Source organism: Rana temporaria, chromosome 5 (genome assembly GCF_905171775.1).
Source record: "Rana temporaria chromosome 5, aRanTem1.1, whole genome shotgun sequence".
NCBI classification, from domain to species: Eukaryota; Metazoa; Chordata; class Amphibia; order Anura; family Ranidae; genus Rana; species Rana temporaria.
In genome coordinates, this window is record NC_053493.1 from 81,118,532 (window position 1) to 81,142,011 (window position 23,480).

The 23,480-nt window shown below is 43.0% G+C and overlaps 1 protein-coding gene across 1 annotated transcript in view; it reads left to right on the plus strand.

The window, feature by feature from the left end:
- The window catches only part of ACVR2B (activin A receptor type 2B), a 226,100-nt gene that overhangs the window by 168,754 nt on the left and 33,866 nt on the right, over window positions 1-23,480 (plus strand). Inside the window, exons 4-5 of the mRNA XM_040352755.1 lie at window positions 1,076-1,230; window positions 6,432-6,575. Coding sequence (XP_040208689.1) covers window positions 1,076-1,230; window positions 6,432-6,575 — 299 coding nt within the window. The remainder of the gene's footprint in view (window positions 1-1,075; window positions 1,231-6,431; window positions 6,576-23,480) is intronic.

A 23,480-nucleotide genomic window follows, 5' to 3' on the forward strand; every position in this document is an offset into this window, starting at 1 on the left:
GGAGGTCAATGAAGTTAGTCCATCCTTACATTGGTGATTAGTGGAATAAGGCCCCTCTTACATAATACATTGCTAGTCAGTGGGAGAAGGGGACTCCTTTCATTGGTGTGCAAGGTAGTATCTTCTTGACAGTGGGCAATAACAACCTTTACACTGATGGTGAGTGGAAAGAATGCTCCCTGCCTCTTTCTGATGGCTAAAAAGCACATTGGTGTCAGTGGTTTAGCAAAGATGTTACCGTGATCTGACCCTGCTGAGTCTGGAGAGCGACTTTGGTGCTGGATCTAATGCCGCGTACACACCATCACTTTATGTGATGAAAAAAAATGACGTTTTTAAAAACGTCACTTTAATTGACTGTGTGTGGGGGAAAACGTCGTTTTATGTCTTGTAAAAAACGACCAAAAAAAATTGAAGCATGCTTCAATTTTATGTGTCGTTTTTCAAAAGTGCACTTTGTACTTCACAGAAATTGACCGTGTGTAGCAAAAAACGTCGTTTTGTAAGACGTTTTTTCATCCACGCATGCCAAGAAGCTACTTATGAAGCAAGCTTCAATGGTAAAACGTGGTGGAACGTAACCTCACTTTGCAAGAACATTGTGAGAAAAACGATGGTGTGTAGGCAACTTCGTCTTTGAAAATTGAAGTTTCAAAAACGTCATTTTTTACTTCACAGAAAGTGTCGTTTTTTTTCATCACATAAAGTGATGGTGTGTATGCGGCATAAGGCCACATCCAACATGAGACGAATCCTCCACTGCTCAGGACCACCAGCAACCTCTCGATGGAACCTTCTAAAATCGTCATTGTTTCAGTCAAACTTTACTACATTGGTGTCCGCTGCCCATCATACACAGCCTGCTTGACTCTTTTCCTGGACTTGGTCTTCATTGTAATGGTAGCAACAACAGCTTGATAGCTTTTTCTTTTTTTCTACAATATAGACCTCAGTTTAGCTGCACAAAATAAGCATCCGTTTATATATAAAAAAAAAAAAGTTATATTTAATTTGTTTAAACAAACAATTATAAATACATGTCTTATATGCATCTTTTAATATTTTATCTTTTCAGAAACATTTGATCCAAAGACTCAGCAGCCAGTGTCAGTCTTGAACATTCTGGTGTATTCCCTGCTTCCCATTGCTGGCCTGTCTATGGCCATTCTCCTGGCATTCTGGATGTATCGCCACCGGAAACCTCCCTATGGTCATGTTGACATTAATGAGGTAAGTGAGTCTCACAGGAAGGTCAGACACCCTTGTTGTGACAATATGAACCTGTTCCTGCCAGTGGGATCTACATCTGTTTCATGTAGAGTCTTGGAAGGAATGGAAAGCGGAGGTTGTTATTATATTCTATGGTTCTAATTGAAAATCATATCGAAGAGAACATTATTTTTTTCCTAGCTATTGTCTAAGTGGAGTTTTTTTTATTTAATATCTAGCAACACATCTGCTGTGAGCTCAGATTTCCAGAAATCCACAATGGCTGATCAATATAGAACAGTTTAGCGTAGTCATGTTCATGAAAACGGGACACCGATTGGAAAGTATTTGTTAGCGCATGTTGTTGCAGTTGATAAATCCCATAGTTTTATTGTCCTTTAGGGATGGTATGTACCCAACAGTGAATAGATTTTGGTCTGGCTGCTTATCTATTAATAATGGTAGTCAGATCCAACCCAAGGTCCACCCCCCCCCCCCCCCCCCCTGTTGTGTTCTGGGAAACACACAGCTCCCAGAACACAGCGGGAACCAGTCAGCACGGCGCGACTCGCGCATGCACCGTAGGGAACCGGGCAGTGAAGCCGGAGCGCTTCACTTCCTGGTTCCCTCACCGAGGATGGCGGTGGGAGCATCAGAGTGACGAGCGATCGCTCGTCCTCTGCTGCGGACGGCGCTGGACTCCAGGACAGGTAAGTGTGCTGATATTAAAAGTCAGCAGCTGCAGTATTTGTAGCTGCTGGCTTTTAATATTTTTTTTTTTCGGCGGACATCCGCTTTAACCACTTAAGACCCGGACCATTATGCAGGTTAAGGACCTTGCCCCTTTTTGCGATTCGGCACTGCGTCGCTTTAACTGACAATTTCGCGGTCGTGCGACGTGGCTCCCAAAGAAAATTGGCGTCCTTTTTTTCCCCACAAATAGAGCTTTCTTTTGGTGGTATTTGATCACCTCTGCGGTTTTTATTTTTTGCGCTATAAACAAAAATAGAGCGACAATTTTGAAAAAAAAATGCAATATTTTTTACTTTTTTGCTATAATAAATATCCCCAAAAAAGAACAATTTTTTTTCCTCAGTTTAGGCTGATACATATTCTTCTACCTACTTTTGGTAAAAAAAAATGGTTTGTGCAAAATTTATAGCGTTTACAAATTAGGGCATAGTTTAATGGCATTTTTATTAATAATTTTTTTTTTACTACTAATGGCGGTGATCAGCTTTTTTTTTTTTTTTTTCGTGACTGCGACATTATGGCGGACACAACGGACACCTTTGACACATTTTTGGGACCATTGTCATTAACATAAGTTAACCACTAGGGGGCAATGTAGGGGTTAAGTGTGACCTCATGTGTTTCTAACGGTAGGGGGACGGGGCTGGACATGTGACGTCAGTGATCGTCTTTCCCAATATCAGGGAACAGACACCTCTCCCCGTTCTTTAGCTCCTGTGACCGATCACGGGACACCGGCAGCACTACCTGCCCCCCCCCCCCCCAAAGCCATTGGCGGGACAGGGGGCAGAGTTTCTGTTGTCTGTGTCAATGGACGGAGCTCGCACAGGTGCCCCAAGGGGCTTTACATGGGGCAGCCAATGAAGAGGAGCGACCTAGAGTGCCAGCGGGGGACCTCAGAAGAAGAGGATCGGGGCTGTTCTGTGCAAAACCATTGCACAGCAGGTAAGTATAGGCATGTTTTGTTATCAATTTTTGTTCTGGTAACCTGTGAAGGCTTTTAAAGCATCGCCTACAAAGATTTTTAGGTACCGTTTTTTACTGTTTCATGGGTATACAACATTTTTAATCTTAACATGTTTGGTATATATTTGCTTGGAACAACATGATCTTTAATTTTTTACCAAAAAAAATGGTTATTATATTGCGTTTGTGCACTAAAATGCCTTTAAATGTATTTATTTTCCTGAAAATTTACATTTAATAAATGGCTGCACATTCATCGTTTTGCAACATAAAACAATTGCAGCAGCCGCCATTTCCTCACCGACCTCTGCTTTCTGAAAATATATAATGTTTTAGGGGTTCTAAGTAATTTATATTAATAAAAAAAAATGCTGACTTTAACATGTATGTGAAAAATAGGCAAGTGCTTAATCTGCCCATGACAAGGTCATGCAGGTTTGGGCTTGTGTCAAAGGGCACGTGCCATGCACAATAAGCTATTAGCTGACAAGATTACTTGTATTATTTCATATTGATTATGCCTCATAAGGAGCGGGGAAACCAGAGAGGGAGAATGTGTCCCAGGAGAAGGAGAAATCCTGCAGGTGAACAGAATTGTTATACATGTTGCCAGACTTTTAGCCTCAAAGCCAAATATTTATACCATGAAGTAGATAGAAGCGGTTATAAATTGAATCTACATGCACGTACAGTATCTGCAGCCTAAGATTAACAACATTGATCAATCCATATTTTTCATATCCTAGCACAAAGTCACCTGTGCCTGATATTAAAGTATAATCTGCTCATAATAAGGCCATGCATACCATAAAGGCGTATGTTAGGCAGGTGTTTGGTGGCTTTTGGCCCCATTCACACCTCAGCGTTTCGTAGCTTGAAGCCTCAAGCTACAAAATGCTGGAGGGGAAATAATCAATTATTATTTTCTATGGAGATGGTTCAAGTACAAAGTTTGAATGTTGTCACCCACTTCCTTCACCCTGTGCGACCACCACCATAAAAAAATAGCCCTTACCAAAGAGCGTTGACCACCTATTACAGAGGGTTAACCTAGGCTTGTATGTCTGGAAAGCTCCACGCTTGTGAAGAGGTCCACTCAACAGAAACTTCAAGCCACCACTGGGGAAGACGTCCGGTTTCTTTTACTCAAACCGTGACATCAGGTCATATACCCCAAATGAGGGAGAAATGCCACAATAGTGTAAAACCTTTTTTACCAGGATTTAATGAAGGTAATGCACTTACATTAAAAGACGATTAAAACAGCATGTACTGGACACAGTGGTTTCAGAGGTAGATTCTCCAAACGCAATGACAGGAAATGACGCTATCGGTCGACCGGTTTCTTCCCTAATCGGACTTCTTCCGGTCATCTCCTGTCATTACGTTTGGAGAATCTACCTCTGAAACCACTAAGCAGTAAATACATCCTCATTCACCGCAGAAGAATTTAAGTCTCAAGTACTGTATTTATTGGCGTATAACACTCACTTTTTTACCCTGAAAATAGAGGGTAAACTCTGCCTGCGTGTTATACGCAGGAGGTCGTGGAAAGTTTTTTTCCTGAAACTTCCCCCTTAAAGTTAGGGGGCCAGATTCGGGTACATTGGTGTATCTTTGTGCCGGCGTAGCGCATCTCATATGCGCTATGCCGACGTAACATTGAGAGGCAAGCACTCGCTCCCATAGTTGCGCTGGCGTAACGTAAATGGGCCGGCGTAAGCCCGCCTAATTCAAAGTAGGCAGGTAGTGGGCGTGTTGTATTATAATGAATCGTGACCCCATGTAAATGCATGGCCGTACGAACGGCGCATGCTCAGAATCACGTCGCATAAACTCCCTAAGATACGGCGGCTCAATGTGTACGACGTGAATGTAACTTACGCCCAGCCCCATTCACGTACGACTTACGTAAACAACGTAAAATACGACGGCTGTTCCAAACGTTTCCGACGTCCATATCTTAACATGACTTACCCCTGCTTTATGAGGGGTAAACTTACATTCGTGAATCGGCGTATCTTGCTCATTTACATATTCAACGCGTAAATCAATGGAAGCGCCCCTAGCGGGCAGCGTAAATATGCACCCAAGATACGACGGCGTAGGAGACTTATGTCGGTCATAGGAAGCCAAAATTCAGGCATATCTTGTACTGTGAATCAGGCGCATAGATACGACGGCGCATCCGTGGACTTACGCGGCCTATCATTAGATACGTCAGCGTAAGTCTTTGTGAATCCGGGCCAGGGTGCGTATTATACACCTGTGCGTGTTATTCACAGATAAATACGGTAGTTCTCTCAGCAGCTCTGCTTCCTCTGCTCCCAGAGCTCTGTTAACATCATAGATTAGAAGCCTACAGGGTCCCTTCTGAGAAGGGGAACTGGGTAAGCTTATCTGCTGAGAGAACCACTTGTAGCAAGACTTCAGTGCTTCTGCTGTGAACTTTGAGGTTGAGTTGCACCGCCATTCTTGCAGATACAGGGATTAATGAGGGTTTTTATTACTGCTTGTTGGGAGTATGTAAATACTTGGCCATGGTTTAGTCACATAAATGCCACTGCTGCAGCAAGAACTTGATTCGCATCAAAATGTTTGTGTAAAGTGTTTTAATCAGTTTATAGCCTATCAACAAAGCCTGACTCAGGCAGTTGTCTGGGGGTACAAAAAAAAATGTCCAGAATTACATTGTAATATTTTATCCCTGAGTTTATTGTCCTTTTTTTAAAGCTTGTATAATAACATTATTGATTTTCATTCATCTAGATATATGCTAATACTTTCTGTGAGCTAGTACTTGCTTCTCTTTTATCAGCCAAGCCTTCATCTCCAGAAGCTGTGAATCAATACAAGATTCTTATTTTCTTGCGCCCGAACCATCTCCTGACATTAAATGTAATTTAAGAGCACGTTTTGTGGAATCGCTACATGGCTGTTTTTGAGTAAATGGATCACGATTACTATGCCTTTAATTCCAAAGTGCTAATTGACTATAAAATGTTACATGCTTTATATCGAGAGCTTTATGGCCTGACTGCGGCAGGGGCCTGTGTAAGTAGAAGCACTTCATCAAACAGGTCTCGCCATAACTGACATGATTTGCAGAGGGCCTAGCTGCTTCAGTAAGCTTGCCAAAACAATTAAATGAATACCCCACTTTCATGCTGTATGTGCACCATTCCATTCTATGTTTTCTTAGTTTCCATAGCAACAGTGTAGGCCAGTTAAAAATATTTCATTCAATAGAACTCCATCCTAATCAGTCACATTCCGGTGAAGTCTTCATTCTTTGGAACCTTAAAATACATTTTTTTTTTTTTTTCTGTGTGTATGGTTGGACTAATGAAGACTTTGTGACTTAAAAATCACATAAGTATAAGGTCATTGCAGGTAATGGATTTGTGCAACTTAAGCTAATTAACAACTTGTAGAAATAGAGGTTAGTTGAAGCTTATGCTGCTTATAAAAAGATCAATGGCGTTTTTTGTCTATCTCTGTAGGATCCAGGGCCACCTCCGCCATCTCCATTAGCTGGACTCAAGCCCCTGCAGTTATTGGAACTCAAGGCAAGGGGCCGATTCGGCTGTGTTTGGAAGGCAAGGCTGATGAATGAATATGTAGCTGTGAAAATCTTTCCCATTCAGGTAAGATGGGCGTCATAGTTCATCTTTGTATCATTGATGTGTGTTGCTAAAAATATATTGCTCTATATATGTTGAAGCTTTTTTTTTTTTAGGTAAACCACTTAAAATCTGAATGAAATCAATCGTACACTACACTCAAAAAAATAATAGGTGAACCTATAGAACTCCTACTTTTCCATATTTTACTGGAGGCAGTCATCAACTCAAATGACCAGTGGTGGCTGGTGCTCAATATTTCAATATTAGGGGGCGGAACAGGCCAACCATCACCACCCCATCCAGCTGGAGATGGATGGGAAGGCGACGATCAACAATTACATTTTATGAGGGTGTGGTAGGGGTTGGGTGGGGCAACTGCTGGCAAGTAACCCTTAAGGTATATATATATATATATATATATATATATATATATATATATATATGCGGGCTAATAATTTCAGAGAGAAGCAGAACGTCAGTTTTCCTATGTAAACAAGGCAGATTGCCGTTCTGAAAGAAGGGGAGGTAGTGATCCTGTGTTTCTGCTAAGCAGGGACATGGATCTCTGCCTTCTCACAGTACAAGCGCATTCCCTACAGTTAGTAATTACTCCCTAGGAACACATTTAACCCTTTGATTGCCCCTGATGTTAACCCCTTTTCTGCCAGTGTATTAGTAAATTGACAGTGCATATTTTTAAGCACTGATCACTGTATTGGTGTCACTGTTCTCCAAAAGAAAGTGTCAGGTGTCCAATTTGTCTGCCGCAATGTCGCAGTCTCGCTATAAGTCACTGTTCACCGCCATTACTAGAAGAAAAAAAATCCCTAAATCTATCTCATAGTAGGTAGACGCTATAACTTTTGCGTAAACCAATCAATATACGCTTAATGGGATTTTTTACCAAAAATATGTAGAAGAATACATATTGGCCTAAATTTCATGAAGAAATTATATTCTTTTTATTGGATTTGTTTTACAGCAGTAAGTATGAAATATATATTTTTTTATTTTATTATTTAATTGTCGGTCTTCTTTTGTTTAAAGCGTGAAAAATAAAGACCACAGAGGAAATGCCACCAAAAGAAAGCGCTATTTGTGGGGGGGGGGGGAAATAAATTTTCTTTGGGTTCGGCGTCGCACATCCGCGCAATTATCAGTTTCAGCAAAAAATGGCCTGGTCATGAAGGGGGATAAACCTTTTCGGAGCTCAAGTAGTTAAATAACAGACTTGCCTACACTTATGTGCTTTGTGCAATGGTTTCATACACAGCAGCCCCAATCCTTTTTCTTTTGAGGTCCCCTGCCTTCATTGGGTGCCCCCATGGAAAGCCGATTTTCATGGGGGCCCCCGTGCAGGCTCAGTCCCCAGTTCTACTGCTGCGTCCATTGACACAGAAGGCAAGACTCGCCCCCACCGCCCTCCTGTGTCACAGGATTTGATTGAGAGCAGCAGGAACCAATGGATATACGAATGCTTTGGATTACAAGCACGTTTCTAGAACGAATTATGCTTGCATTCCAAGGTTTTACTGTATAATGTTGCTTACTGGAATAAAGCAGTAACTGTGTCTGACCCAGGAGTTATTTTGCTGATGCAATGTTACATATACTCAATAATAAAGCTCATACATGCCTGTGTGCCGACTCATGAGCTCAGGGCCTCCTGTGTTTGTTTTTGGCTGCAACATACCACACTGCATAAAGCCCACATTCACTTTTGTAGCCAAGGGCTGGACTGGGACACAAATTTGGCCCTGGACTTCATCCAGACTGGCCCACTTTGACAGGTCTCTCCCATGGCGGCCGGACAACTCCCACACCCCCCCCCCCCCTCTCGGCCACCCAAGCCCCCTCTCCCCCTTCACTTGCCATTTTACTTTTAGAGTAGAACGACTGGTACTCTTATAGGCAGTACCAGTGGGGAAGCTAGACATTATTTCACCCGGGGCAAAGAATCAGTTCGCTGCCCCCCTTATGGGACAAGATTAGGCAGAAGTGACAAACTCACCCAGGCCATAGCTGTTGAGTCAGCTGTCTGTCCCCTCCCCCATGCTCCTCTGTTGTCCCCCCTGCTCCTCTGCTCCCTCCAGTTGAGCGCTGCAAGGAGGGAGAGGAGGTTAGCGATGCGGGAAGGGAGAGACAATGGAGCGGAGGGGGGTGGCAGTCTGCTGTCACTGAAGCCGGCCCACTGAGCCATCGTCCCATCGGGAAACTCCCTGTAGTCCCAATGGCCAGTCCATCCCTGTTTGTAGCGCATGAATGCACTCAAAATTCTGCCGCTCCTACGGTGCCATTCATTTGGCACCCCAAACAAGTAAGTACCACTTTAAAGCTTCAATATTAAACCGATGCATTCGCTTCTTTACCATGTTTGTCGTGTGTAGGGAAGCCCATGGAAATAAATGGGTTTCCCTATGTATAAAGTGCGACAATGCGTGGAAAAAAACATAAATTACAGTAATGTTAATAGGGGCTAATATGCTGTCTGTTCATGTAAAAACAAATGTATATATATATATTTTTTTCCTGCATGCTTTTGTTGTATTTTATGTTTTAGGATCATACACTTTGAGTTATGTAGGAAGGTGGCTCTGAAAATGAGTGGTTCTGGTGTCATGTTCTTGCCCGAAGCTGATTGCAGTTGACACCTTGACTTCAGCTTTGCTTATTGCCTGAAGAAAGCAGAGTGCAGAGTTGCTAGCAGGTTGAAGGTCATATGGGCAGCATTGAAAGTAATGAGGGCCATTAGTTAGGAAAGCCAGTTCCTCCTCCCCCAGAAGGGGAAAAAAACACAAGCTTTGCAGGAAACGTACATGCTAGACAAATGGTGGGCAAACGGTTGAGAACCGCCTATTCATTCACGACTGCTAAACGGCTACACATTATTTGTTTGCTGTTTTTTATTTATTTTTTTATTGTTTTTTTTTTTTCATTTGAACTTGCTATGAGAAGATGACAGTTACTTTATCTGTTCACTACCAACCCCAAGATAAAACATTTTCAGAATGCCCATCAATGAGTTGTACTATAATGTATTATTCAACCAAGAGAGGTGTGCTCCAGTTTTTTGTTGACTAGATAACAGCTTTGAAAAGTGCTTAGTACTGCATTGGAATCTGTCTGCTACCACGCTTGCAGCCCAAAAAAGAGAGGATTCCTCCAAGGAGCCTGCACTAAGCACAGGAACCACTCATAAATAAAATGGACGTGTGCTTTATTTCCTATACTGACAAGCTCTGCACTGACCAAATTCTCCCTGTAAAAGTCCATATCATTTAAAGCCAATAGGAATCCAGTTTTCCAGAATCGCTGTAATAGGTAGTAGACTTTTTTTTTAATCCATCCACATTCTAAAAATCAAAGCACAATATTGAAATACAAACCGTTTGTGGGAGCTGTTTTGCATGCTGAAGGAATTGTTTTTCTGGCCACCAAGTCCTGGGACTTTCACAGCCCCGCCAGGGAGCAGAGCCAGTCAGATGACCTTACTCCTCACTACAGAGCCTATGATTGGATAGTGATGGGGCAGAAACAGATTGATGATTTTATCACTCAGCTCCCTCTTGTCTACTCTTTTATTCTCTGCATCTGACTGGTCCCACGTGTTGCCCTTCCCTTTCTTAGTCCAGCTGCTTACGAAATATTACATGTATTTTCACTTTTGCAGTCAAATTTGTGAAAACACTTGGCGGGAGGTAGTATACAGGCACATCATAAATAGAAGATGCTGGTGAAGTTGGTACAGGGCTCTTGCTCTCGAAAAGCTTAAAGTTGTGCTGTGGCCTCTCTATGGACTACGCATGCTCTGAAACGTGTTGCATAATTTCCTCCTGGTGACCCACTTCCGGCAGGAGCTGTGTGTTCTGCTGCACTCCGAAACTCGCAGACTGGCATCAAGGCCTCCAACCCTTGCCCTGTAGGTCTAACCGCTGTTAGCCTTTGCTTACATCTCCCCAAAATATTTTTCAAAACTCCCACGACACACCTTCAAATCTCTGTGCCATGGCACAACGTTCGAGAATCACTGTTTTAGATCAAAGGGATGAACTTCGGTCTGTAAATGAGGGCAGTTTAACCACTTAAAGACTAAACCTTTTTCTGACATTTGTTGCTTTCAAGTTAAAATCAGTATTTTTTGCTAGAAAATTACAGTGTGTGTATGTATGTATATATGTGTGTGTGTGTGTGTGTGTGTATGTGTGTATATATATATATATATATATATATATATATATATATATATATATATATATATATATATTTTTTTTTTATCATAGACCCTAGAGAATAAAATGGCGGTCGTTACAATATTATATGTCACAATGCATTTGCGCAGCGGTCCTTCAAATGCAATTTTTGGGTAGAAAATACACTTCAATGAATTAAAAAGAAAAAAAGAAACCCTAAAGTTAGCAACATTGTTTGGGATAATTTAGGGTGATTGTAGCCATATTAGTGTAATTGTGACAGAGAAAATGGAGTACTGTCCGTGATACTTTTTTTATTTGCAGTAGGGTTGTCCCGATACCACTTTTTTAGGACAGAGTACAAGTACCGATACTTTTTTTCATGTACTCGCCGATACCGAATACCGATACTTTTTTTTAAAATGTGTCCCCAAATGCAGCCGTGTCCCCAAATGCAGCCATGTCCCTCCACATATATCCAGCCGTGTCCCCCCACATATATCCAGCCGTGTCCCCCCACATATATCCAGCCGTGTCCCCCCACATATATCCAGCCATGTCCCCCCACATATATCCAGCCATGTCCCCCCACATATATCCAGCCATGTCCCCCAACATATATCCAGCCATGTCCCCCCACATATATCCAGCCATGTCCCCCCATATATTGCAGCCATGTCCCCCATACCTAGTAGATGATGATGCCGCTGCCGCATTAATCAGCGTGCGGGGAACATTACAGGCAACTTTCGTTTGAATAGCTGTCCATTCCTTGCCGCGCCGTGTATAGACACTCCCCCTTGCTCAGGATTGGACGGATTTGTCCAATCCCGAGCAAGGGGGAGTGTCTATACACGGCGCGGCGGGGAATACAGCTATTCAAACGAAAGCTGCCTGTAATGTTCCCCGCACGCTGATTAACACGGCAGCGGCGGCTTTGCGGTATGCGGCGGCGGGGGGGGCAAGTATTCTATTCAGGCGTCGGGGGCATTTGCGGGAGTACAGGTACTCCCACAAATACTCGGTATCGGTCCAGATACTGGTATCGGTATCGGGACAACCCTAATTTGCAGTACTGCTTGGACCTCGAAGAAGGGGACACACCCCGAAAGCTCGTCCTTGAAAAATGATATGTTGGTGCAAATAAAGTATCACGTACAGTTCTTCTCAATTTTCTTTGGATAATTTGAAAGATGTTACGCTGAGAATCGTGATCTTTATTCTAAGCAAAAAAATTGTGATTCTCATTTTATCCAGAATCGTGCAGCTCTAATGTGCTATCCATTGACGCAGCAGGAAAAGAACCATTTTCATTGGTTGTATTTACTGATAAGGGTACATCCTGCATGTTTTGCATTGGAGTAGAGTAGTTCTTAGAATGTGAAGGTTTATCATTTCAGTTACTCTGTGTTGTTTATTTGATGGTGTTCTGGTGTAGTATTTGTAGAATGTGTGCAGTGTTTGGGAGTGGGGCAGAAGATCGTTGTAATAATGTGCTTGGTGATTTACAGCTCCTGCCAGCTGTTTATAGAGGTAACTTGCACATGTGTTTCCTCTCAGCCACACCAGGGAGGAGAGGTGAGGGAGCTGCTTTATGTCAGGTCTAACATGGTTCAGGTCTGGGTGTATGATTTGTTTTCTGCTGATTTCCCAGTGCTGGCCATCTCATGTAGTCTTTTTGTTACTCTGTGGAGAAAAATGCAAGCAGATTGCTACATAAAAACGGCATCATTGTTCAAGTTCAACTTCCTTCATACACCAGAGCAGCCTTTTTCAACCAAGGGTGCCTTTAGTTTTCTTTAGGGGTGCCCTAATGAAAATATTGCATAGCAATTCGCACAATACAAGTACATGCGTATTCTTTCTGTACAAATCGGGCAAAAAAATAAAATAAAATGTTTTACTGTGTTTCCTATGCTGAATGAATGCCCATTTCCTATGCTGGACAAATATTTTTCATGGAGTTGTGGGTCCATTCACATGGGGCGCTTGACTGCGTGCCCCCCGCAGGTCCATAAGACAAAAAAGGCTCCTATGCGCCACACATTACTACAAGACTGTGGATGTGTGAAATTACTACCTCGGCCCGAGCCCCAGCCAAGCCACAACTCCCTCCAGCTTAACCTGCCTGGCGGTCTTCCCGTGTCTGACACGGGGTTAGATTTTCCTGCTGCGAGCGGTAACCCCGTGTCAGCCACGGGCTTGCCTCGCTAGATCCACAGGCACAAGTTACTTACCTTGTCCCTGGATCCAGCGATGCCACCGCGCTGTGTGAGCGAGCGGGACCTCGCTCGATTCACACAGTGCCTCCGTGTGACGCCGATCTCCGTTCCCTGCGACGTTACGACGCACGGGGACGGAGAACGGCGCCAAATTCAAAAAAGTAAACAAACACCTTACATACAGTATACTGTAATCTTATAGATTACAGTACTGTATGTAAAAAAAAACACACCCCCCCTGTCCCTAGTGGTCTGTCCTGTGTCATGCATGTCATTTTATATAATAAAAACGTTTCTTTCTCCCTGCAAACTGTAGATTGTCCATAGCAACCAAAAGTGTCCCTTTATGTCAAAAATAGTTTTAGATCAGCTAAAGAACAGCGATAATAAATTATAATCACTTGCAGAATTGTGCGATAGCGATTTGTGGGGAAATTCGTCATAAAAAAAAAAAAATAATGACAGCAACAATTCTGCAACTGAGCAAATTTCAGTGATTTTGATTTGATTACATTATTGAATAATTTTTATTATAATTATATTATTATTTGTTATAATTATTTATAATTATTTATTATATTATAATTTATAATTTTGTTTTTAAAAAAATGTCATACCCGGGATGCCTATTAGAAGCTTGTTTGGTCAGATTTAAGTGAGTTATTTCTAAAAATTACAGACCTACAATATAAAACGCCAAATTTCCTTGCAAATAATGGTACCGCTTTTAGCATGTTTTTTCTGACAGAATCATACCGCCAGGGAGGTTAAAGTGGTAGTAAACCCTTTACAACCACTTTAACCTACAGGTAAGCCTAGATTAAGGCTTTCCTGTAGGTGCAACAAATATCTCCCAAACCTAAAAGGTTTAGGAGATATTTGCAAAGAATAGCACCACCGATGTCTACGGTGCATGCGCCATAGACATCAGGCGCACTGAGCATGCCGCTACTAACAGGGAAGGGAACTACAAAGGGGAAGTTCCATTGAAATGGTGCCACCCTTTGGGCTGCTTTTGCTGATCCTCGTGTTGGTAAAAGTTTTTGAGAGGCAATTCGTGCTTTTCAGTCCGTTACAGCGTGACAAATGTGCTATCTCCATTACGAACGCTAGTTTTACCAGAACGAGCGCTCCCGTCTCATACTTGATCCTGAGCATGCACGTTTTTTTTCCCCCTCGGAAAAGCATACACACGAGCGGTTTTTGCGACGGGAAATAGACCGCCGGAAATCACGACGGGGAACAAAGAGAGCTAGTTCTAATTTTTTTGCGGGCAGTTTTCTTATCGGGAAAACTGCTATAGAGCATACACGCGGCCGATTTTCCAGACAAAAAGCAAACATGGCAGTTTTCCCGTCGTGTGTACGAGGCATAATAGATGGTGCGGAGTACCATTTCTATGATACTTTACTCAATTCTGTGGCATTTCACATTCTAAATCAATGTAAAACACTTGTACAGCACTAATACCAATCTTTTTTTTTTTTTCTCCCTTTAGGGCCCTTTCAGACGTGCGGACCGTATGTCCGCTTTTTCATCCATCCGTTTGCGGATGAAAAAGGGACATACATTGGTCCCTATGTGATTGCGGATGTCAGCGGATAAACATCCGCTGACACCCGTAATCACCCGCCTCCGCAAAGATCCGAATTTGCAGACGGAAGAATGTCCTATTTCTTCTTCCGTCTGCGGATCGGATCAGATCAACATGGACAGACGGTCCGTGTTCATCTGATCCCCCCATAGGGGAGAGCGGAGAAAAGACAGGGCGGTCCCTGCACAGTGTGCAGGGACCGCCCTGTCAGCCGCCGGCTCAGCGGGGATATATGGAGCGATCCCGCTGAGCTTACGGACACCCGTGTGAAAGGGCCCTTAATCATGGAAGGAATTTACATGCCCCTTTACTGGGCAAATTGCCATACAAACGTTATAAAAAAATTTCCCCATCAAGTCACCTTTTCTAATTAGTGAGTGGCGTCGACCATACACATACCAAAAAGGTCTTTTGCACTTGGACACAATAATTTACTGATTTGTATATACAGCATTTTGCTGCTTCCTGTTATGTTCTGTAAAGACCTTGTGAATACTCACATACACTGTACATGCTAAAAAGTCTTCTTTGTCATCTTCTTACCATTGTTTCAATTTCTGCACATATATGCAGACGCCGTCGCTTCGGTCGGTTTTTTTGTTGCCGTTTTGTTCTTGTTTGCAGAATTCATGTGACGGGCAGGATATGAAAGATTTTGCCGCCATCCGTCCTTCTCCGGTACGGGTTCTATACATGGTGGCTAGCCCTCCTTGAACCGCCCGATACGGCCTTCTCTTTTGTTACAGACAAAGCTTGATCTCAAGTCCTTTTCAATTCAGCCTAGTAGCTCTTGACTCGACCTGGGATATCTTCCAGGCGTTTTTATCTCAGTATCCTGGGTTGTTTTCTCACAAACATTCTGTACCTACTTGCAGTTTGGTTCTTTTGCCACTTTTCAGCTCAACAGGTTTTTCAAGCTGGTGCCCAGTACAGTCTGGTTCGCCAGACTTTTGCGGATGTACTCAGAGATAGGCCACCCTCCTTTCCCTAGCACTCCCTTCCCTGCTAGCACAGGGCATGACACGCAGCCATTCCTTGCTGCCTAGCTAGGGTAGCACTTCAATATTCACTCTGGGCCGTGCTTTTAGTACAGGTGCAGTTCTGCTGCTTTTCATCGAGGGGTCTGTATTTTCGTTGTTGAGAAGTTAGCTTGGCGGTAGTCAGTTTACTTTTCCGGACATATCCCAGTTCCACATGTCTGTCACAGGCATTCTTGCGTTGAGGGCTTGTGGTTACATACGGTTACTTTCATTTCAATCTCTTTGCTAGCTCATCCTACTGTTTATTTTTGGCCCCTTTTAGGCATACCAACCACGTGACGCCGGCACACCTCAGGTCAATTTCCCTGTTTCCCCTCAGACCTTTCCCTAGCACGATTACCTGAGACTCTGAGTACAAGTGTAAGGCTGACTGCAGGTCAGCCTGTATTTGTAGGAGGAGTCGAGAGGTATTTAAACCCACCCTCCTTCCTCCTTCTGGGCGACGGTTTCTTGTGTCCCACCCACCCCTTTTTTCTTACTATTTCTTCTTCTACTTGGGTATGCCCCCTTTTAGGCATACCTACCACGTGACCCCGGCACACCTCGGGTCAATTTCCCTGTTTCCCCTCAGACCTTTCCCTAGCACGATTACCTGAGACTCTGAGTACAAATGCATATGCCACTTGTGTGTACGCATAAATTGCTGCACTTAAACAATTTTTTTTTTTTTAAATGCATCTCTACATTGTGGAATTTAATGTGCATTGTCTCATAGAGGACAACAATGCACCTGTGTATGATCCATTAAAAAAATAAAAATATATATATCAAAACTGTATTTATTTCCACCCATATGCAAGAGGGCTAATAGAATCATCATTAATATCTTCTGATACTTCTGTTCTGCTGCGGGTTCACTGCTACGGGTTCATCCACTTCTCCCAGCCATGAAATATATTAATTCTATAAATCTGTCAATTCTTAGAAGCAAGGAAGCAAGCACTTCATAGTCTGACTTGTATATGTATATTTTCCATGTCTGTTAAGTACACATGGCATTACCCAGAAGCACTTTTTCTTTTTTTAGAGCGGAATTTGCATACATATTCAGAGAACATTGCCTGATATCTCCCCTACCTGTACTTTATTTAGTAAAGTATCTTTTAACTTGAAGTATATGCAAACACTATCTGAATGAAATTTAGTTCGCTAAAGCCCTGTGGATAATAAAACAAGTGCATTTTTTTTAATCGCATAATTGTTTCACCTTTTTTCATCCTGTATTGCATCTCCGCACTGCTGATCTCACGTAGCCTTATTTTAACCTCTTACAGGACAGGCTTGTTTGATGTTAATGGAACAGTAACTTATGTCTGCATATTGTGTGTTGCGGTGGTACTTACAAATTTGACTTGGTAGAAGCCTATTGCAGCCTCCTGTACAGTAGAGCTCAGACTTGGGGAGAGAGAAACAGCATGAAGAGCCAATCAGGTGTGCTGCATAATTCATGTCTTCACAGTGTAAATACTGATAGGAGTATTTCGTTGTTCAGTCACTGGCTAAGGGAGCGACAAGACCTGTAAGTGTTACTTAACTGCAGAAGAAAACAAACCATGTATGAATATATGGCTTGTATTGATATTGATTACTTTATTTTAGAGACTGGGAACCACTTTTATTTTCATGTATCCCTGAAGAAGAAAAGCATATTTTCGAAACGCGTCTTGTACTTGTCTTCTATCCCATGGGATCTTCTATGCGTCCCAATATTTCCATCTGTGGGGTAGAGAAGGCCCACAATAACTACATGCCAGGGGTTGATACACTGCTGTGTACTTTGTTGGATTTATTTTGTGAATACAGCCCAATTCTATTTGTTTTTACAAGTTTTTTCTAACTTTTAAATGATGTTTAAATAAACGTTGTGATTTTTATACTTTTGCACAGTCTATGCTTATGTTGCCTTTAAAGTCCCATATAATGGGGGTTTGTTCTTCACAGTTAAATAGGGATCATGGCAACTATCTACGTAACTCTTGACCCACTGATAAGAGACGCTAGGGCAATAGGGCACTATTCCTCCCAATGATACCAGCAACGGGGCACTACTCCCAATGATACCAGCAATGGGGCACTCTTCCTCCCAATGCTACCAGCAACGGGGCACTCTTCCTCCCAATGCTACCAGCAACGGGGCACTATTCCTCCCAATGATACCAGCAACGGGGCACTATTCCTCCCAATGATGCCAGCAACGGGGCACTATTCCTCCCAATGATGCCAGCAACGGGGCACTATTCCTCCCAATGATGCCAGCAACGGGGCACTATTCCTCCCAATGATGCCAGCAACGGGGCACTATTCCTCCCAATGATGCCAGCAACGGGGCACTATTCCTCCCAATGATGCCAGCAACGGGGCACTATTCCTCCCAATGATGCCAGCAACGGGGCACTATTCCTCCCAATGATGCCAGCAACGGGGCACTATTCCTCCCAATGATGCCAGCAACGGGGCACTATTCCTCCCAATGATGCCAGCAACGGGGCACTATTCCTCCCAATGATGCCAGCAACGGGGCACTATTCCTCCCAATGATGCCAGCAACGGGGCACTATTCCTCCCAATGATGCAAGCAACGGGGCACTATTCCTCCCAATGATGCCAGCAACGGGGCACTATTCCTCCCAATGATGCCAGCAACGGGGCACTATTCCTCCCAATGATGCCAGCAACGGGGCACTATTCCTCCCAATGATGCCAGCAACGGGGCACTATTCCTCCCAATGATGCCAGCAACGGGGCACTATTCCTCCCAATGATGCCAGCAACGGGGCACTATTCCTCCCAATGATGCCAGCAACGGGGCACTATTCCTCCCAATGATGCCAGCAACGGGGCACTATTCCTCCCAATGATGCCAGCAACGGGGCACTATTCCTCCCAATGATGCCATCAACGGGGCACTATTCCTCCCAATGATGCCATCAACGGGGCACTATTCCTCCCAATGATACCAGCAACGGGGCACTGTTTCTCCCAATGATACCAGCAACGGGGCACGGTTTCTCCCAATGATACCAGCAACGGGGCACGGTTTCTCCCAATGATACCAGCAACGGGGCACGGTTTCTCCCAATGATACCAACAAACGGGGCACTGTTCCTCCCAATGATACCAACAAACGGGGCACTGTTCCTCCCAATGATACCAGCAAACGGGGCACTGTTCCTCCCAATGATACCAGCAAACGGGGCACTGTTCCTCCCAATGATACCAGCAACGGGGCACTGTTCCTCCCAATGATACCAGCAACGGGGCACTGTTCCTCCCTCTAATACCAAATGTGACAATGTTTTTTCCCCACTGATGCCAGGAAAATGTCCACTCCTACTGGGCACAACCCGGCCCCCCTAAAGCTTGAAGAACAATAAACTGGTCCTTTGTTTAAGTTTGGAGACCCATGCGTGCTAGACAAAGCTGGTTGAGGCAGAGCTGGGTAGATCTCAGAACTGGATGGAAAGGAATACAAATCATTTTAGTGGGATAAAAATCTCTCTTGTATGTATTATTTTTTTTAATGTGGAATTTGGCTTTAACATTTAGTTTCTCAGCTTAAAACTCTGGCGATATTTGGACGCTTGCAGCATTTTCTAGCTCTTTATTAAAGTGTGTAGCACATACTCTGTCTTTGGTTGGTAAAGTTAGTCCTTGAAATTCAAACTTTCATCAGAAGTGTCTTCTTTTCGTCGTCGCTGATGAATTTTCCAGTACAATTGATGTGCTGCAGGAAAAGCGTGTGAGACCTTAAGAAAGCGGTTTGGTAACTTCCCAGCAAGAAGTCTGCTTTTCCTAATTGCAAGACGTTTAGATTCCTAGCTCCCGGTGATTTGAACATTAATCTGTGTGACACTGCAATCCCCAGGACTTCCTTAATTTTATTTTCATTACTGAGCCACTGTACTTTGAGCTCCAGGGACTGGCTCTTTTCAACCATTGTGTTGAGCAGGCAGAAAATTTCAGCCCGGTGGAGACGACGAACTCTCCAGGGTCAGGCTCACATAAAAATCTGCAGCTTATTTACATTGTGTTTTAGAATAAAGAAACTACTTATTGCTATAATACAAATACATGGCCATTTTCCACGGATTTAGCCAACAAAGAAAACATTGAAATGTTTAGTAATGGAAATTGGGACTGAAACGGCGACTTGGAGTTCTACAAATGAAGGCAAATGAGTTATTACGTATTTGAATTTTCATTAATTCAGATCTAATGCCGCGTACACACGGTCGTTTTTTGTGATGAAATAAAACGACGTTTTAAAAAACGTCATTTAAAATGGTGTGTGGGCTTTACGTCGTTTTTGTCTTCTGAAAAAAATTCGAACATTCTTCAATTTTTTATGTCGTTTTTGAAAATGTCGTTTTTTTGTGTTGTAAAGTGTGGGCTAAAACGACGTTTTAAACAACGTTTTAAACCCGCGCATGCTCAGAAGCAAGTTATGAGATGGGAGCTTGAATGGAACAGAGTGCCGTCGTACGTGTTGTACGTAACCGCGCTTTGCTAGAGCATTTTGAAAAAACGATGGTGTGTGGGCAACGTCGTTTTTTAAAATGAAGTTGGAAAAACTTCGCTTTTTTTTTCAGGATAATAAACAACGTTTTTTTTACAAGACAAAAAACGACCATGTGTACGCGGCATAAGAAGTGGAGTTTTATTAATACTCGATCTCCCCCTCCTTCTTTTTCTGCTCTCATTGCTTCTGCCTTCTTTATTCCACATAAAGATAATCCCAAAATATAGAATTGTTATGCCGTATCGGCATTATATACCTAATTATGTAGATAGTGCGTTGGTTAAAGAGTCCTGAAATCGTTTTTTGAATTGTTTTCATGGTAAATTTTGCATGGGCTACATTTGCTTTAGGGCTGATGTACATAATAAGCCCTATTTTCTTAAAGCAGGGGTTCACCCCAAGAAAAAAGTTTTAATATTAGCAGAGCCAGCATAGTAAGGGCATTTACTTCCGGCAGGTAATTTTTTTTTTTCTCCGTACATACCTTTTATATTCTGTTTTTGTCCAGGGCTTCCGGGTTCCGATGACTGCGGGATTGGGCGTTCCTATCCTTCAGTTCGATGATTGACGGCTTGTGAAACAGGTGACCTGTCGCACAACGCGCGTCACCAGATGTCGGAAAATAGCCGACCTGCGAGGCGGCACTATACGGCGCCTGCGCAGTCAGCTCTACACGGCGGGCGCAGTATAGTGCCGACTCGCAGCTCGGCTATCTCTGGGAATCTGGTGACACGCGTTGTGCGACAGGTCACCTGTTTCACAAGCCGTCAATCATCGAACCGAAGGATAGGAACGCCCAGTCCCGCAGTCATCGGAACCCTGAGGCAGGGATAGGAACGCCCAGTCCCGGAGTCATCAGAACGCGGAAGCCCTGGACCAAATCAGAATATAAAGGTATGTACGGAGGAGAAAGAAAAAAAAGGACCTGCCGAATGTAAATGCCCTTACTATGCTTAGTCTAATGTTAAAAATTAGTTTTTAGGGTGAACCTCCACTTTAAGTTAGAGTAAAGAAGAACAAGTAATATTCACCAAGCTACAAATTATAGGAAACTTTGCTTTTTACATTTTTTTCTTTCTCTTTTACCTTGACTGCTAGTTTGTCCTGAAAAAATGCTTTGTAACAGTATGCATTGGTTGTATACAGTTTGAAGCCTATGTGTACAAGCCTTAGGCCTCTTTCATATGGGGGTGGTAATAACCGACAGTTGGGCTTCAGTGGATTCTTGACCGTCTAACTAAATCCTTCTATACAGCCGTGCTGCAGCTGCAATTCCTCCCACCAGATTAAAATGTTGTGCAGCATGTTGATTTGACTGGTGGTACCGCATCTCAAAGTCACTAATTTCAAATCAATGGGTACATGCCACAATTGCAAGACAAAGGGATGGCTTGTGTTTGTGTAGCATTAATCCCATTGATAATTACAGGGGAAGAAAATAATAATAAAAAACACAGGAATTCAGGAGGTGTAAGTAAGCTCTTAAAAATGCCAGTTGCAGGCTGTCATGGTAATCATTCGAGTCATTTCTAAACCTAATGTGAGGATAGACCTTCTGAACTGCATACATGCGTCCTGATCAACACGATAGCCAGGTAATCAACATTTCGAGAGAGGGTCAGCAAATGAAGCTGCCATTTTTCTCCTAATATGAGTGTCGCACAATAAGATTTCCAAAAAATATCCACATCCAATAACTGTCCTAAGCTTGTCGCCTCAAGCTACTCAACATCTCCAAGATATGCCCCTTCCCAACCAATGATACCACAAAGCTCCTAGTTCACCACCTGGTCATTTCTCTCCTCAACTACTGCAATTCCCCTCATTGGCTTACCTCTACATAGGCTATCCCCTCTTCAGTCCATGAATGCTGCTTCCAGACTCGTACACCTTACCAACCATTCAGCGTCTGCCATTCCTCTCTGCCAATCCCTCCAGTGGCTTCCACTCACCCAAAAATAAATTTAAAATACTAACAACTTAAAAAGCCATTGTTCTCTTCATTCTTCCCAAGACCACCTGCTCCCTAGCCCCCTTGTCCCCTCCTCCCATACTTGCCTCCAGGACTTTTCCTGAGCCTCTCCCACCCTATGGAATTCCCTACATCAATCTGTCCGATTTGTCTCCTACTCTGTCTACTTTTTAGATGATCCCAAAAAACGCTTCTCCTTAGAAAAGCCTACCTTGCCCCCCATCTAATAACTTCACTTTATTTTCTCCATCAGCTCTTCTCTCACAGTTATTGCCTTTTGTATCACTTGACCCTCCCTTTTTAGATTGAAAGCGCTAACCAGCAGGGCCCTTGGATTCCGCCTGTATTTAATTGTATTGTAACTGTACTGTCTGCCCTCACATTGTAAAGCGCTGCACAAACTGTTGGCGCTATATAAATCTTGTATTATTATAATATATTAAACAAAGATTATCAAATCAATTTACAAACCAGGTGAATTGGTAAATGTATTATACTTTGATTTGCTTGAATATATTCATGCAGATATGTCCAAAGAACCATACAAATCAGGACAAAATTGTCTGGTCTTGAATGAAGTAATATAAATTGACCGATTTTTCGGCATGTAAAATATCAGCAAATAAGCCTTATTTAGGAACCTTACCATGTACTACATCTGTTCCTGAACTCCTCTTGGCCCTTCTGATTGAATTTCCCTAGGCTTAGTCCTTGAACTGCGCTGAAGGATTTCCTTGTAATCTAAAGCAGAGAGAAATTCAGAAGCATTGTACTTTTACTGTAAACACTAGGTCATGTTGGAGGATGTTCAAAAGCTTTAGTTCTAGAGCCAACCGTGGTGTATGATGTCCTAGGAGATATGCGACGTCTCAAAATAAAAAAAAGACACTCATTAGTCGAAGTAACAAGGAAAATACTCCATGTGGTAATACATATGGCTCTTCATATTTTGCTGATGCTTTTGCTTTAATGTAAATTGAAGGACATGGACACATTGGGCCAGATTCACAGTACAAGTACGCCGGCGTATCTACTGATACTCCGGCGTACTTTCAAATTTGCCGCGTCGTATCTTTAGTTTGAATCCTCAAACCAAGGTACAACGGCTTTTGGCTTCGATCCGACAGGCGTACGGCTTCGTACGCCTTCGGATTGTAGGTGTAATACTTTGGCGCACGCTGGGTGGAGTTTGCGACGTTTTCCGCGTCGTGTATGCTAATTGGCTTTTTCCAGCGATTCATGAAGGTACGAGCGGCCGTCGCATTCTCTTACGTCGTCGCTAGTCGGCTTTTCCCGGCGTATAGTTAAAGCTGCTGTTTCGTGGCGTATAGATAGACTTTCCATGTTAGAGTATGGCCGTCGTTCCCGTGTCGAATTTTGAATTTTTTT